Raw genomic sequence first — 16,781 nt, forward strand, 5'->3', positions numbered from 1 at the left:
ATGGCCTGTATTCAAATAGATCCACCAAACTTCAACAAAATATGGCATGTTTCTAAAAATAAGGCAGCTTCCCATTTTGGGATTAAAGTTTGAGGCGGAAAGTGAACAACTGACGTGCCCTACCACAGGGAACGAGGCTACGTGGGTGTCCCGAGGAGTGTGTTGCCATCTCCTGTAACGTAAAAATGTGGATCCCCGTTGGTATATGAATGACTCTGCATGACCATTCTAAACGTATGTCCTCTCTTCTTTTTACTGCCTGTATTTCTTTCCTTTCTACTTTTGCTTTCAGTGGTGGAGTAGTGCATCCTGGCAGATGCATACTCCATCCTCCTGGTGTTCGGGGTCTCGCTTAGGTGTCAGAGGGTCATTACATACACATCTACATGTCACGTTGTGTTTGTAGGTTCTCCAGTCAATACCACCATCTTGTTCGTGTCTACGCGCTCTCTGTGTCACTCGGCACCTCTCCAGCAGTCTCCACCCTTCCATTCCTCCGTCCACTATCACCTCTGGTCACCCTTTCCCCTCGTCTTCTCTTCTTGTGTCCCCTCCTTCCCGACCTCCTTACATACAAACACAAAAACTGATGTATTTGAACAGATATGTGAACCCTGCAAAAGTCAGCTCCGCTTGAGATGTTTTTCACCTGATGGATGGGAGCTGGCAGAGTGGATGTTGGTGATCGATGGAAGAGGAGGTTGAGGATCGTGTTTCCTTCATTGGGGGTGTTGGGGCTGGGGTCTGCAAGTTGGCCTTCGCTTGCTGTTACTATGATGCAAGAGAGCTCGAGAGGTGTAGAAAAGTGACATTGCATGGACAGTCGAGGGTGGGACTCCGGGATCTCAGTCCTCGTCGGTGCGAGTATGGGTTATCAATTGGTGAGTTTGGAGATATAGGTTCTGTGGGCTTCGTTTTACTCACTGACATTGGCTTTGGATGGTAGTAACGTTGGCTGCCAGAGGACAAAGACCTTCGCTGCACTCCTCTGAGCCATCCATACCTATGTGCAAGTGTATTTGTTACTCAGCCAAATCGGACACGCATCATTGAACCTTCTGTTACTGCAACCAGTATGGTCAAAAAGTCGCAGATCGAATAAATGGATTGCCCGAAGGATCTCACCTCTCTCAGGATACTTGTTCGTTCCTGGTACAATGCCTGATTTTCCCTACCGGCCATCCCTTTTGTGTCAGAGCGATGACAGATCCTGCAGGTCCGCCGCCAATGCTTCCATGTCACAGGAAACTATAGTCGCCCGAATAGGTTTAGGTATGCGACTGTCATGGGATCCTCGTTCTTGTACGCATGGAGGACGAAATCACGATGGACGAGACAGTGTGGGAGGACGATCCGGTCGTATGGGAACCTTTATTGAATTGGGTGAGCTTCGTGTTATGGGAAATCCAGATTTTTGCGTGACGAATTGTATGGTTGGGGCGATGAAAGGCGAGGGTGGAATGACCAATTTTGGGACATGTTGTGGAGTGGGTTGGGGATACGGGTTCACGAACTCAGCCATAAAATAGCAACAGAGATGCTCTCCGAAAATTAATGCTCCTGTTTCAGGAACACCTCCATCGTCCTATCTGTCTCAACTCACAAAAAAAAAAGCAAGATCTTTGGCGTGGGTTGTTTTGTCTCGGCACTAGGTGGGGAATATTATATTTTGCCTCATAAAAAAAATACTCATTCTTCCCATAGATTACACATTGCGATTACTCCGAGGCGACTGATTCCTAGTCTCAACCCCGGTATCCCGCGCGTCAATCTAAAGCCCCAAAGTGTATGCATGATAGGTGCGGACACAACCAAGGCATAACAAGGGAGTTGAATAGATATTTCTTTTTCTGACCCTGTGCCGAGGTCCTTACACATATCAAGCAGTTCTTTATTTTATTTTGAAAGTGTCAGAGGTTGAAGTGCAAAGAGTTGGAAATGTACGGCAAAGGTGTGGATCAGTCATTCATGTGTAAAGATGACAATATAGTTATATACATACATGTTTACTTCTTTTACATAAAAAAAAGAAAACAACCATGTTTGGAATTTAACATTCTCTGTCTGGGAATCGAACCCAATTCTCGCGCGTACATCAAGTTGACAGCAAGCCATCCTATGGAGACCGCGTGTACTGACCAATGTACTAACAAAGAAGGTCAATATTGGCATCCGAAACATGAGCATGAAAGAGTCAGGCAGGAGAATCCACGACGAGAGGCAATTGACGGTATGGAGAGGGAATCTTAATTTTGAGAAAAAAGAGTTGATGAATGCATGGCAAATTGTATCTCTTTGTATGGGAGTCGAACCTAGCTTTCGTGCGTAGAAGTATATTCGTGTTTTCAAATGACAAGCGCGTGTACTGACCAATGTACTAACAAAGAGCAAACAAAGAGGTTGAATATGTATCTTTTCGGTGGCTGTTGACTCCGGGGCGTGTAGCGGCGAAAATCGACGAAGCGGTGTGTCCTTAACTTGATTTAACTGCATCGGGCGGTAAATTCGATTCAATGAAAATCACAGCTCTTTTCGCATCGACATATGCAGAATTGCATTCGCAAAAAATCTGCAGCTTTGGTCATCAGCCTCAGTAAAAAGCGAAGTCAAGAAAAATCATACGAAGTCAGAGGTCAGTCAGACATGTGTCACACGTCTGTAATTTTCACGCCAGCCTTCCCTTGGCATCAAATGGGAGGTGAGTTTAGTCATAGGTTAGTATCAACATTGTTGTACATTTTATATACATGTCTGTGCCAAGAATTCTCGAAATGCTTCATCTTTTTTTTCCGGTATGCATGTGCTACTGTAGGTAGCATACTTGCAGTGTGCCGACGCGTGTGAACAACTTCAAGTCATGAGCTGCAAGTCTGTTGAAACTCCGACATCATGTTGAATTTTGAATTTCCCAGCACGGAAATTCATTGTTCTTCCTTCCCAGCACATTCAACGAACGGCCTCCTCCCTCAATGAACAGCCTCCTCTTTCCCTCGACGAATCGTCTCCTCAGCGAACGGCCTCCCCCCTCTCTCGACCAATGGCCTCCTGCCTCTCTCGATGGATGGCCTCCCCTTGGCGAATGGCCTCCTCTTTCGACAGATGGCCTCTCGGCAAATGGCCTCTCCCTCTCTCGACGGATGGCCTTCTCCCTCTCTCGACGGACGGCCTCTCGGCGAATGGCCTTCTCCCTCTCTCGACGGACGACCTCTCTGTGAATGGTCTCCTCCCTCTCTCGACGGACGGTTTCCCCTCTCGGCGAGTGGCCTCCTCCCTCTCTTGATGGACAGCCTGCTCCCTCTCTCAACGGACGACCTCCTCCCTCCCTTGGCGAACAGCTTCCTCCCTCCCTCAATGAATGGTTCTCATACTTCCCTTGATGAACGGCCTCCCCCCTCCCTCAACTTGAAGAACAGTCTTCCCCTTCTCTCAGTGAACGGCCCTCCTCGTGTGTCTTAGTCCCCTCATACTATACTCCTTAGGCTATAGGCCCACTACATGTATTCTTTAAAATAGTCAAATACAATTTTATTCAGTCTATTTCCTGACCCAAGTTGAGCTCAAGCAATCAATGACTATTATATGACTAGTACATGACTGGCATAATATATGATTTGCAGTGTACAACTAATGTATGACTATTGTTTGACTATTGTAGCATGAGCGTAGTCAGAACCGCTTAAAAAAACGACATTTAGTCATATAAACTCAAATTCGTGACTTTCTTCTGACCAACTTCCGACTTCGCTCTTTACTGAGCATCAGCATTGAAGGCAAGAGCAAGAGCAATAATTATAATTTACGCTGTGGTTAGGGTTGTCGTGCACGTGATCACTGCAAATGTTCATATTAAAATTATTCTCGAAACCTCTCTTCGCCCCGTCCACGTCCACGAGCATCCGACTGTTTGATCACCATCGATAAATCTTTTGAGTGAAAATGCTGGGGTTACTCATACATAGCAAAAGCTGTGTACTTTGAAAAGTGCCGACGCTCGCATCTCCCACAAGCTCAATCTTATCTTTAACCTAAGCAGGCACTTCGAACGTACTATTAACTACTGTAGTGGAAATCGATTGGGGAAATTAGAGAGGGCCATTCGGGCATGGGCGAAACGAGAGACATGGGAACCATGTATGTTTTCCCTCCTCGTCATCCCCGCCCTCCCACCAGGCTGCTTATCTGTTTCCTTTCATCTTCAACATTCCCTCACTCCTCCCCTTCTTTCAGCCCTCTTTCCTCCCTCTACGGCCTCCATCCCCATCTCCCCTTCCTTCTCTTCCTTCCACTTCTTCCGGCTTCTCCCCCCGTTTCTTTTCCGTCCATTACTCCCTGTCCTCCCATCTACATTCCGCCACCTACCATTCTTTCAACCTGCCAATCGATCCGTGGATAGGTAACTAGGAAGTTTGCGAATCTGCAAGGGTGGCATTCTGCCAAATTGGGCGGGTGTGACACTTATGCCTTTTGGAGGAGGGTGCTGGTAGCGGTGGAAATTTGCAGTTCGGGCGACCGTTTCCGCAACATGGCGCAGCTAGACAGGCATTAATGGCTCAGCGAGAAGCTTGCACAAAGATTCCACCCAGATGTGGACGTTTGCGGGTATGGATTCCGGGTTGCGAACTTCGAACGCGTTATGACAGGTACGCCTGTATTCCGCTCATTCGCTCTGTTCATTCTTCTTGCCCATTCCACCTGAATTTATATAGCCACGTTTGTGTTGCACTCATAAACCGGCGTTGCACGTACCACAATGCTAGGGTTGCTGTGAGGAGTCTCGTCATCACTACACCCTCCTTTTCGAACTTGATCTTTTCGCAGATCCTACGCTCCTGTCCTGTGTTCGCTGTTTCCGACGCCTCTAAAGCCAAACATGGATTATCGATGTAATCAACGGGGTCTAACATAACCTAGCTTTCACTCCGTTACGCGATGATGAGGACGATATCGCTTAAATGAGACTAGAAAGGAGCAGATGTTGAACACGACCTGGAGAGGTGTTGAAGTGGCACTCGGTACGCCCCCGAACGATTTCTCTCCAAAAAATTAGTGAATTTGCCTACAGAGCTCACGAGTCTCCCCAGTTTGCGAGTAAACGCCGTTCCATTCAATCACCCAGTTATCCTCAGCTATCATGCCGATGTCGTGTCGAGCTTGATCATCTGCGGTTCAATCAAGCCTTGATCACGCCTATTGCATATCTTGATTGTGAACATCCAAGACATACCGTTGGTCCATATTCTCGTGATGGGCGTGATCTCCGATTATCCTGCGCAATCTGGGGGAGTGCGGGTAAGTCGTTCATAGCCAAGCAATATTCACAACCCGTGTTTGAAAGATGATGTTAGGAATCGATTTGCGATAAGGATGTTCACGCTGACGAACCATCCACTACTTGATAAAGTTAGAAGAGCGAGGCCTGGCGTAAGTGTGATTATAGTTCTGCTGGAGTGGTTACATCTGACGCGGACTACCTAGTAGATTCTCCATATTGTAAAGGGAGCGAGTACACTTGGTGAGGCGATCGTAAAAGGGGAACGCGAGTCAACTAACTCTTCCTAAAACTTCCGAGGTCTACAATATGCGTAAGCTTGACATCATCACAGTGAGCACCGAAATATCTCGGCATCTCAAAGCTCCACTGTAGATTTCCGGCGAGCCAAATACCTAGCGCCTCAAAGAACGCCACAATATCGGAATCCAATGGCTTTCCCCGCAAGGGCAAACGTGACCTCCCATCCATAAAGCGATCATAGAGCTCGCGGAACTTGATTCCACTATAATCCGCTGCGGCTTGGAGATCTATTGACAGCTCCTGCATGACAACGCTGAGGTAATTCCACCTCCCGTGCCCTTTCGCGAGTTCCTTTCCGTAGGAGTGCACGTCCTGGAATGTAAGTTATTTCATTGCAGATCCTTGCATTGGAAAACAAAAAAGACTTACGTTCGACAACCAGCTCATGTCCAACACAGCCAAATACATCTCGTTGAAGACTGAATTTTCGTATACCTCGTCGGGAAGTTCGATTCCAAGGGCATACTCGATATGTGTGAAGCCCACGCGCAACGCGCAATTTTCTCGGCGAACTAGGGTGTATTCCTTAATCGATAGTACTTCGTTGGATTCACGAAGTTCAAGCTCCTTGGGCAAAGCCTTAAACGTTGCCTCCCAGTCTTGCAAAAACCTCCTCCAAAGAGTTGGCCCAACGGATTTGAAGAAACGAGCTCGGTAACTACCAATGTGTCAATATTCAACGCCTGATACAGAGGGACTGAAGACTTGACGTACTCTTTGATCATCCGCTCTCCTGCAGACGAAGATCTTGTAATATCGCTCTGCATTGCGTCGACAGATTCTTTGCTTGTAAGCGTTCCTTTATTTTTGTCCTCGTCGTCCGTGATGTCGTCAAGCGCAAACACGAGGAGGCAGAAGTCGGTACAATTTCTCAACTTCTCATACCCCGCATAAGGGAATGTTCGCGATGCGAAACGCGGAACGTCCGACCTCAGGAATTTCTCCCATTGATCATCGCTGAAGAGGCCGTAGCTGCGTATCCACTCTTCGGTTTCTCTTCGCACCACGTCCTCCAGTGGATGGGTGTTGGAGGGAAGGTTACAGATGGACAAGAAGTCGGGAATATAAAGAAGTTGCTGATGCGTGGAGGCCATAGCGGAATGAAGTGCACCAGTGACAATCAACAATGAGGTATTTATACGAATTCAAGACCGGTAACGGCTGTATCAAAAGCTGTTGTGTTGTAGGCCTGAAGATCTTCCAACAAGCGGCTGTCGGGTTGTAACACAACCGGAGTCATAGGTTTTCGGCGTTGCTCACAGGCGATGACAGGCGCCAACAGCTTTGATTTCGGCAATTTCTACTTGTGGCACAGGCACGCGTCATGTCACAGCTCTTGTTCTAGTATGTCCTTGACTTTTAATGTGGATTCCAAGTTGAAGAAACTTTTTTTCAAAGGAATCTTCACATCCTCACCATCCGAATTCTAGCATCAATTTTTTTTTTACAAGTGATTAAAGTCCTATTGCTGATTTGTGACAATTTTCAATCGAGCGGCTCTTTCTCTAAAAATAGAACGCCTCCATCTCAGAAAGATCGTTCCTCAATCTTCATGGCGTGATGGCTTTCCATCTGTGGGTGCAGGCGATATGTATTTGTCGAGAAGCGGTCCAAGAAGTAGTCGCTAACAATATCATCATTCAAACGATCAACGGAGATCTTACCCTTTCCAGGCAAGAAGGACGGAATGTGAGCATCACCGATCAGATGCATAATGAAGGTCAATGTAGTCGAGTTGAATGTTTCGTTTCAGTGGTGCCAAAAAATAGATAGGCATGAGTAGATTTCATTCTGAACGGTTGCCAGTAATATTTCCTTTTGACATCGATGTCCCAGAGGTCATATTCCCCTGAAACAAGGCCGCGGCTTATTGTAGAAGAAGATTGGAGATAAGGAGGTCACGACCAGTGCTGTGACGTCGGAAATGGCTTTGAACCGACAGATAAATTGATTATGGGCGCTACGATGTAGTTGGCAAGTGAATACCTGACCAGGCAAACTGGAAGAAACTCGCGAACTCCAATAACACTCTATTGTATACAAAAAAAACCTTCCGCCAAGTAAGGGGTATTACGGAAATCCATATGTTCACAGTGCATACATAAAAACATGAAAATTACAAGCCACACCTACATAATTCTCAACAAGCTTCAAGATTGGTGCCTCTTCGTAAGTTTCTAGGCCCACGAAGGTACGAGGGAAAGTGACAGCTTCATACACGTGTCGACTGTTGAACAATACCTTAAGCTTCCCGATCACCCCCGCTACTAGCCATATAAAACACCTCCACCGCTTGGCCATCGTGTCCTGCACCTCTCCTGGACACGGCAACATCATGGAAGCGCTCATCCCAGAAATCAAGCAACTTTCGGACTATGTAAGCGCTGCGCGACTGGTTATGGTCAGTTAAATTCGATTTTTGCTCGTCTTGAATTGAGTTAATGATTACTCCTGACCGTTGAACTTAGTGCTTTGACGGTGGGTTCTAAATCGGATATCAGCTGGACCTACTTGAGATTGGACACCACAGTTGCTGGAGCAACAATGTTTTTATGCGACTACTTTTTGACGCTTGGAATGGAGGGGGCATATAGAAATCTGCGTGCCACTTGCGGTCACTTGCGGACCACCCGTTCGCAGGTGACCGCAAGTGTCTCGCAGATAATCAAAAAGGATCGCAGGTATCGCAGGTGTCACGCAGATAGATAGTCTACTACAACATAGTACTTAGTAAATTTAAACTAAAGAAATGTAATCTTCACTTGAGAACTTAAAATGTGGCCACTGCTATGCGATACGAGTCTGGAATACAGTGTTCAATTTTCTACACAAGAGTTTTAGTTCTTATTTACTCATGCTTACTCGCAAGTTGACCGCAGGCTCGCAAACATCCATTTTGTGCGCAGATTCTCGCAAGTGTGTCTCGCATTGGTCTCGCAGGTGTATCGCAAGTGATGCGCAAGTTGCACGCAAGTGTACGCAAGTCTCGCAATGGATACTAACTCTCGCAAGTGTATCTTAAATGTGTCGCAGGTGTGTCGCAGATGTATCTCAAGTGTACCGCAAGCTGAACGCAAGTGTATCGCAGGTGGAATGCTGATTGGATGCAGGACATCTTGGTCATTTCGTAGAGCAATATATGTCGCCAGTATAATTTATGAATCCCATGAATGAAATGGTTCCAAAATTAGTGAATGTGAGGGAAATGTCATTGAAATACATTGTAAAAGTGAGGGAAATGACAGTGAAATACATTATGAATGTCCCAAGAATTTCCTTCAAATCCGCTGACACCGGTCTAATCGAGAAAATTGGGGGAAACACCGGAATCCAGGTTTTCTGGGGAAGTAGTCGGGAAATAACGAGAGATTTTCGTCGATTTCCAAAGTTGGTTTTCCCTAATGTCCCTCGTTTGGTGTGGAATCAAGTTGGGATGGGAAGAAGAGAGCGAGTCTGAACGAGAGGTGAGACTCCATCACTCGCCAATGGCAGACATTGGCTATTGAGTCCCGAAGTCTCTGGAAAAAAATCGACCACAATCACGTCCGATAAAGAAGGAAAATAGTGGTAAGAAGCCGGTGGCTGACTAGTCATAGCCTCAGACACTGCGTTACTTGTACATTTCAGCATAAAAATGGTCTTAGTACAGACCTATAGGTACAAACCAACAAGTCAGAAAGAATAAGAGAGATTCAGATACGTTAAACTAGAAGGATAATTATGGTGCTCATTGAAGAAATCTCAAGAAATATGAAATCTCAGCAAGGTGCGCTGATGCTCGCAGATGCCCGCAGATACTCGGCTCACTAGGTCTAATGTGCACGCAACTGGATTGGTCTGCACGCAAGTGACCGCAGATACTTCCTTTCGGTTCGCAACTGGCACGCAACCTGTGTCCGCAGGTGTCCGCAGATGGCACGCAGATTTTCCTGTGCCCGAATGGAGGTGGACTTGGTCTGGTCATCTACCTGGAGCCTCAAGAAGGTTTTGTTTATCGCTCAGCGATATCTCCCATTTTTTGATGCAGCCACGCTGTGTTTTGTCCGTACGTGGAAGATTTTGACCTCGCAATATCATTCTTACCTTTGGCCTTCCCAGTTCAAGCCTCAACAGCGATAGACCCGTCCCATTGTAAAATAATGGAACTCATTAGGGGCTGTAAGCATTTTATATATTTCAATTTGAACATCCATGCAAGGCGTTACTGATTCATTACCCTCTAGTGTTGATGGTTGCTGGCTTTTGTTTGTCAGAATGTCTGTCTCCCCATTTGCTTCAATTCTATTGACTCAAATGGGTCTACCATCAGTAATTTTAACGCTACGCGTGTGGGCGGTCTGGAATCGGAACAGACGATTAGGAGCAGCCCTGTCGGTTTTCTTTTTCTCGATGGCTGCTGCTGGTTTCCTGGTCATGATTATGTTCCAACGTGGCATAGAATGTGAGTTACTATCTCTGTTCATGATCTTTTCGCATTCTCATCGAATTTTTCAGTCAGCGACAGGCCCTATCCTTCCTTTGAAGGGTGTTTCATCACAGGCTCAAACAAGTTGGTCTACATAAATTGGGTGTTGTTAATGATATACGACGGGGGTAAGGCCAATTAGCAGTGAAAAATCTGTAAATCTTGATTTTTGAACTTCTAGTTCTCTTGATCCTATTGCTCATTCGCGGTATTACGGCTTGTTCGTCCCCATTCTCCTGCAAAAAAATTCACTCGTAATCTAATCTATTGTCAGATCGACGGGGAGGGCATAGTGCACTTTATCACGTTGTTTACAGCGAAGGTGAGTTTCAACCCACTCCTTTTTCAGTCAAATTTATTCAGATGGCTAGGTATCTTCGGTAGAGTGAGAGTAAATGTGCTTTTGAAGCCATATCTAACCCCCTTTTTTAGTCTTGTCGGCTATCAACGTGGTTGTTGTGAATACCCTTTCGGTTCGTCATCTCGTGAATTTTCAGATTAGAATCTTCTAATTGGTAGCATAGGTGAGATACTTGGATATTCTATCCTCGTATGTCTCTCCTCCCTTTTTCCTTCGTGCTACAACAACACTCACACCAGCTGAACAACCAGTGTTGTGCGATGCGTACATTCCATACTGACAAGTAGGGTGCTCCTTCACATTCGTGTTTATATGAGAGATGTAGAACTCCCAGTCCGGTCTGGCGGCATTACAAAGAACCAATCGAACCCGAATTTGGTTTACGGGTAGAAGCCTCTTTCTAAAAGAGCAGGATTTGAGTAGTGAAATGTTCATCACGGCCTATCATATTGGGTGCCTCAACTTGTGGTACAACTCAAGTCGGCCAAGTTATCGGAGAGGCCAATCTTGTTTCCTTTGTATTTTTGCGCGTAGAAGGGAATCACCTGCATAGAGAAAGAGTGGAATAAAAGTAATTTGGGTTCACCCTTTTTGAGACACTCTGTCCGGGAATCGAACCCAGCTTTCGCGCGCGGAGGAAGATACACGAGACGCGCTTGTAACGGCCATTATATCAACACAGAGGTTCTAAATATTTTTCTTTCAGAGGGTGAAGAGCTCCAGTCCTGGGACTTCTGGATCAAGCAACCAATGTCTGATTGGAAATGGGCATCCTGCGTTACGGCGCAGGCGACGTACAATTGTCGCCTAAAACGGTAAATTCTTAGATGCATCCTGGATCTCTTTGACTGGGATTCGAACCCAGCTTTCGTGGGTGAGAATTCACAATATGATAAGCACGTACTTGCTGCTGTACCAACAAAGAGGATTAAGGGAGATGTGATTTCCAGGTGGTGTTGAAGTTGCACGTGAAGTCTGGTGGGAGAGAGCGAATCTGCGACTTGGGAGCAACTCGGGAGATGTTTATTTTGCGTGGCGGTAAATATAAGGACGACGTGCAAATTCAAACATTTTTTGTAGCCGGCCCTACGGTGCTCATATGAACTTATGTAGACTCTAGAATCTTTCTGGAACTTGCGTATGAGTTAAAATTGCTATCGTGAATATGCACTTCTAGGTAACAAAAATAAGAGTCACGGAAGCATTTCTCATTCTATGCATGGGAGTCGAACCCAGTCCTTGCGCCTCAATATAATACAACCATCTCAACGATGGACGTAAGGATGTACAGACCGATGAGCAAACGGAGAGGGTTATGGGTTGAATGTTTCCTATGGTCACGGAGAGCAATGCCAGCCTAGGTGGCAATTTGACAGTAAGTTAGGTCAATGAGTACCAGCTGGGTTTCTTCGTGACTACGCCACTGAAACGTCGTGAATAATTCTTTAGAATCAAAAAATTAATACTCTCAGTACGTAATTTTATTTCTCCGTCTGGGAGTCGAACCCAGTTATTGCTCGGGAATAGAAGAGACAATTGAACAAAGCAACCGCATGTACTACCAATATACGAACAGAGAAGGTTGGAATGGGGAGGTTTTCTATCATCGTTACGTGATCCTGGCGAGCTGATTGAGGAAGATTCAGGGTCAAGGTGGGAATGATACACACCTTGAAAACGTTCCGACGTGTAATCAACATGAAGGAAGATAGTACGATGGTGAATTATTTCACTTTGCCGATTGTTGGTAACTGACAACCAAAAAAATATGGACTTGCACACATTGTCGCTGTCCGACTGGCAGTCGAATCCAGTAACTGGTCTGCCCCTTAACCGCATGTTCTGAACCGTATACAAACGGAGAAGGTTGGATATGATAGTTTGTTGGCGTCATGAACGAGAAGCACGCGATATCATATCTAGAAGCGGGAAGTAAAAATCGCACAGACTAATAGTGCATTGCGTGGATGTAAAACCTACAGCCCTTTCCGGTCCCATTGATTTCCTAGGAACCGAATTGTTCCAAACAGGAAAACGCAGACGTTGGAAGGGAGGCTGAAGGCAGGAAAACGTGAGCGGAGACACCCCTCGCGTGTATCTCTCCGTTGTACATACATCTCCAGCGCTTGTATCGAAAGACATTTACCTCTGGCTTGGGTGGCGGCGCTGCTGAGGAAAACTCAAAATCTACCACGCCGTCGCGTGAGTGTCAAATCTTGTCCCAAAGTTCAGACTCTCCGCGTCTCACGAGGCAATGCCAAGATCCGGGGTAGCTCAATATCGACGTCATTGGGAACGGCGGTTTCGAAATCGAGAAGGAGTCCATCGTCCGATTTGGGGCGCGCGTTTGGAATGTCTAAGAAAAAAAAAGGAAGAAAGAGTATCGCACGGAGGAGAAGTGGAAGTACCATTCTCGGAATGGAGGGTACGATGCCCAGCAAGCGAGGTGCGCTCCTGAGAAATCGGACCAGATAAGTCGGGGACGGATCTCTAAACACAAAGTTATATCTGAGGATGCTGAGAAAGTAGGAATTGCAAGGGGCCCGTCTCGTTTGGAGGTGACCGACGAGTAAGGGATCCGTGACGATGAACGCAGCATAACTCGTTTGAGAAAAAAGGGAATGGTTCCACGCGTCCTATCACAATACCCCCAACTACGAACGCTCCGTACAAATGAGCTGGGAGGATGACTTAAGAACAGCTCGCTAAGGTTGGTGCGTCCTGCACTTCTCAAAGTATCATCTTAAAATCTTTTTACAAAGCGATTCGGACACCTCATGATGGGGGTGGTACCTTGCGCGGCGATGTGTAGAACCTAACGGGCAAAAGTTATTGAGAGAACGCAAACATGCGAGTCGGACATGCCAGCGGAGGCGAGGAGGTCACGGATGATTGGGATAATTGGGTATAATCCTATCTGTGGTGTCAAATGTGAAAAAAACATACGCCGTCATGGTGTAGAAATATTTGGTCGCTTCATTGTTGATCGAGAGGGCAATACCAATATAGGAGGACGCTTTTGGGCAGCCTCCGTGAGAGGAAGGTGATTTGTCGGGGAGGAGACACAGGGATCGACTGCAAGGGATACTTGATGCTGGATCCGTAGAACAAACGGAGGTCGTATAAGTGTCCACAACGGCCGTGATCTAAGCGAAGAATATCAATCTGGTATCACAAGAATGTAAAGAACTTACCCACCAGATACCAAACCAACCAAGTTGACAGCGTCAAGCAGTGGCCCCCTCCTTCTCTCAGTTTCAACATAATACTCATACGCATTCCCACTCCACTCTACCCCCCATTACCCCTCATATCCGACAACGAAGCCTAAAGGAATATTTCCACCGATCTTTTCCACTTTGTGACCGTGTTTTATGGGAAAAGCCATCCAGTTGTACGGTGCGAAGGCATGAGGAGAGACGTTTTGCAAAAATGGGGATGCGGCACAGACACGTCAGGATGGTCGCCGTAGATCGGAAGTGCCGGGGTAGATGGGCGGGTAAAATGAAGCTTTGAGGAGGGTTGGGAGAGTGATTGATGGTGATGAGAGTTTGAAGGAGAGGAACGTGAGAGGAGGTAGAGAGGAGGTAGATGGCGCTTAGGGACGATGAGCCTAAGGAGGGTGGTGCATATGCGCGTTACGGATGGAGCAAAGGCTGGTTCATGTTTTGCGTAGAACCAACTCTCTTCCGAGCCGTGCTTACTAAGAGACACATTTGAGCGTTAATAATATTGCAGGTAGACATTTCGACAATACCCTCACCTTTTGCATTGTTCGACGGCTATGGGCGCCTTTTCCACTGGTATACAAGTCTTGAACGATGAAAAGAAGTCAGACGCTGTTGTTTTTAGAAGACGGGAACCAAACATTGAGATAATTTCAAACATATGTACATACTGTACATACAGATATATACAAATATAATCTTACGCCTTCACGTCAACGTATGACCGGAATCCTCGAATGGCTCGCCTATCGCTCCTGCGTCCGAGCGCCGCGCCGCGAAGCGCGAGGTTTACATAACCAAGAAAGAAGTTGATACCAGGCAGAAAGTGATCTACAGGAAACGGTTGGGAAACGGATGTAAGACAATACGTAACACACATGCAAGGTGTGCGATTTCTACAGGCCTATGTTATGAATGTTTCTACGCAGACAGAGCCCCAGTATTTTCTCAACACTTTTTATAATGGCGATTCAAAGAGGACCTCGTCGCGAAGCTTTTCCCGCAGCTACCGCATTTGTGATCTTTTTTCTTCAGGTGAGAGTTCATATGATCTGATTGAAATTAGACTCGAGGTTGTGACAAAAAAAGGAGTGCTAACTCCGTAGATTGTGCTTGGCGGTAAAATCTTGTGGGCATGAGCCACACGCAAATCGTCTGGGGCTGGTTCTGCGTCTATTTGCTGCATCAACATGTGCTGGCGACGCGACTACTGGTCGTGGGAGTTGTCCTGCTGCACCAACGCCGGAGATGGTCAGGTCAGTCGGCAGCAGAGGTGGCTGCGAGTGACCTCGGAGTCCTATAGGGCTGATCGTGTCGCCCTCTCCAAATTCTGGGATAAGTAATGGTAAGGTTACAGCCACAGCGTTGTAGAACGACTGCGTACCAGATAGCAGGTCCGACATGAGATGCTCGTATGGTGGCGACGCTATCACTGGTTGTTCCATGGTTCCAATCTCTACATCAGCGGGTGGAGCTCTTTGGAACAGTTTGGAATAGCACAGGCATAATGGCAGAGGGGAGAGGCACAAGTTGCAGTAAGTGTCTAGTTGCATGGTGTTCGCCCACCCTGTTCCATCTAAGAAAACACCGCCTTCAGATTATAACGGCAAGGCGACGAGCGAGATGACTGCATACCGGAGAGTTGAGATGGTTTGTAATAGCACTGGCATAGTGTCAAGGGCAAGAGGCACAGTTCGCAAGAAGTTCCTCGTTGCATATTCGTGCTGACTCTGCTGAGGGCTTTTTGTGGGGTGAAGTTTGCTTTATACCGTATGACCCTGCATGCAACACCTTTGTTGAAAGCAGAAATCCGTGTATCAATGCTGGCCTCAAGGTCAATTACGGAAGGGGCGTGAGCGTGGCTCCAGGGCGTCTATCATACTTAGTATCAATCCGACGGGAAATTCCCACTAGTACATATACAGTCGAAACCCTCGTAACCCATGCTTTGATAACCCATAACCCCTGAAATCCCATGCCATTTTGGATCCACCAAGTTGGTGGGCAGGGATTTGCACACCATAACCCATAAGTCCGTGAAAACCCATAACCCATAGCCCTTGGTCGGCAAAACCCATAGGTTTTGGACCCTAAGTTAGGGTTATACCTACCAAAAATGGTCATAGAAACCGGTATTTTTGCGGTATTTTTCACTTTTTTTTTTCGTGATGCTCAATAAAATCTACCACAACACCAAATTTATTGACCTACTGATCACCAAATTCTCTGAAATCAACCTGCAATGCCCCTCCTCCCCAGATCAAGCTTCCCTCAATCATGAAGTCAACACTGTTGAGTAGAAATACGTCAATGATGACTTGCCCCAGCAGTGCTGATTGTTTTCGTTGCAGTTCAGCAAACAAAGAAAATTAGATTTTCGCGAAATTTCCATGCTTCTTTTGAGCGCTTATGTTTTTCCCACCCCCTCCAACCCATAACCTCTGAAAACCCATAGGCTGGACTGTCCACGGAAGGGTATGGGTTACGAGGGTTTCGACTGTAGCCGTCGGATGCGATTACATCGCGAGATGTTGTCAGATTGGGAAATTTCTTCCAATTAAGGGTTCCATTTGTCAATGGCTCTCGAGATAAAAAGAAATATGGCAGGAAAAACCATCCACTTTGTGCACGCCGACTAGACCTAAGTAGTAGCCTTGGTAGTAGTAGACCAGGTCCTTAAACTTACTTTGCCAAAGTGTTGATGGGGGACCCCCATACCTTGCGCAAAGCTGCAAAGTGTACGAGAGGAGATCGAAACAAGTATGTGAAGCTTGATCACTTGCGTCACGAACAGTCACACTTCAGGCAGCGACCCATATGAAGGGCCATAGAAGGGCCATATATGTGCCTTCATATTTGTCGCTGCCTGAAGTGTCAAGCCGAGCCAGGCGGTGTTCAGGGAAGATAACGAAGACACCGACATCCCGCGTGAGGCTGAGTGCCAGGCGGTGTTCTGGGAATATACCGAACACTAACTTCTCGCGTTCTGGACAAACATACCAAAGACACTGACTTCTCCACTCCGGTGTTGCTCCGGTGGAGATGTCTTCGGTATCTTGTCGGTATCTTCCCAAAACACTTGTAAAACACCGCCTGGGCGTTGATTGTTGGGAGTCATGCAGATTTAACAAGTCCGCCAATACGGGGAATCGAGGG

The 16,781-nt window shown here is 46.6% G+C and overlaps 5 protein-coding genes across 5 annotated transcripts; 2 read left to right on the forward strand and 3 right to left on the reverse strand.

The window, feature by feature from the left end:
• Nucleotides 1–2,179: 2,179 nt before the first annotated feature.
• On the forward strand, nt 2,180–3,583 carry LACBIDRAFT_333747 (uncharacterized protein; the record flags this gene model as incomplete). The annotated part of the gene is made up of 6 exons (XM_001888398.1): nt 2,180–2,321; nt 2,446–2,465; nt 2,551–2,632; nt 2,675–2,698; nt 3,011–3,445; nt 3,534–3,583. The coding sequence occupies 6 exons, from the start codon at nt 2,180–2,182 to the stop codon at nt 3,581–3,583; spliced, it is 753 nt and encodes a 250-aa protein (XP_001888433.1).
• Nucleotides 3,584–5,545: 1,962 nt separating this feature from the next.
• LACBIDRAFT_312850 (mycorrhiza-induced terpene synthase) lies at nt 5,546–6,666 on the reverse strand (the record flags this gene model as incomplete). Its single annotated transcript, XM_001888450.1, has 3 exons — nt 5,546–5,884; nt 5,942–6,230; nt 6,287–6,666. 3 exons carry the CDS (start codon nt 6,664–6,666, stop codon nt 5,546–5,548), a joined length of 1,008 nt encoding a protein of 335 aa, XP_001888485.1.
• Nucleotides 6,667–9,292: 2,626 nt separating this feature from the next.
• Nucleotides 9,293–10,788, forward strand: LACBIDRAFT_333749 (uncharacterized protein; the record flags this gene model as incomplete). The annotated part of the gene is made up of 10 exons (XM_001888399.1): nt 9,293–9,338; nt 9,367–9,442; nt 9,475–9,617; nt 9,726–9,730; nt 9,826–10,013; nt 10,219–10,257; nt 10,355–10,359; nt 10,470–10,510; nt 10,562–10,587; nt 10,686–10,788. The coding sequence occupies 10 exons, from the start codon at nt 9,293–9,295 to the stop codon at nt 10,786–10,788; spliced, it is 672 nt and encodes a 223-aa protein (XP_001888434.1).
• Nucleotides 10,789–12,127: 1,339 nt separating this feature from the next.
• LACBIDRAFT_295672 (uncharacterized protein) lies at nt 12,128–14,195 on the reverse strand (the record flags this gene model as incomplete). The annotated part of the gene is made up of 8 exons (XM_001888451.1): nt 14,162–14,195; nt 13,597–14,101; nt 13,345–13,544; nt 13,192–13,213; nt 12,807–12,888; nt 12,647–12,754; nt 12,379–12,403; nt 12,128–12,317 (listed from the first exon to the last, which is right to left on the reverse strand). Exons 2-8 carry the CDS (start codon nt 13,675–13,677, stop codon nt 12,128–12,130), a joined length of 708 nt encoding a protein of 235 aa, XP_001888486.1. The 5' UTR covers nt 13,678–14,101; nt 14,162–14,195.
• A 524-nt stretch (nt 14,196–14,719) lies between these two features.
• LACBIDRAFT_333751 (uncharacterized protein) lies at nt 14,720–16,743 on the reverse strand (the record flags this gene model as incomplete). The annotated part of the gene is made up of 7 exons (XM_001888452.1): nt 14,720–15,201; nt 15,261–15,487; nt 15,646–15,732; nt 15,837–15,957; nt 16,058–16,122; nt 16,312–16,354; nt 16,626–16,743. The coding sequence occupies 7 exons, from the start codon at nt 16,741–16,743 to the stop codon at nt 14,720–14,722; spliced, it is 1,143 nt and encodes a 380-aa protein (XP_001888487.1).
• Nucleotides 16,744–16,781: the final 38 nt, after the last annotated feature.

The sequence above is a fragment of the Laccaria bicolor genome, genomic scaffold (assembly GCF_000143565.1).
Source record: "Laccaria bicolor S238N-H82 LACBIscaffold_55 genomic scaffold, whole genome shotgun sequence".
NCBI classification, from domain to species: domain Eukaryota; kingdom Fungi; phylum Basidiomycota; class Agaricomycetes; order Agaricales; family Hydnangiaceae; genus Laccaria; species Laccaria bicolor.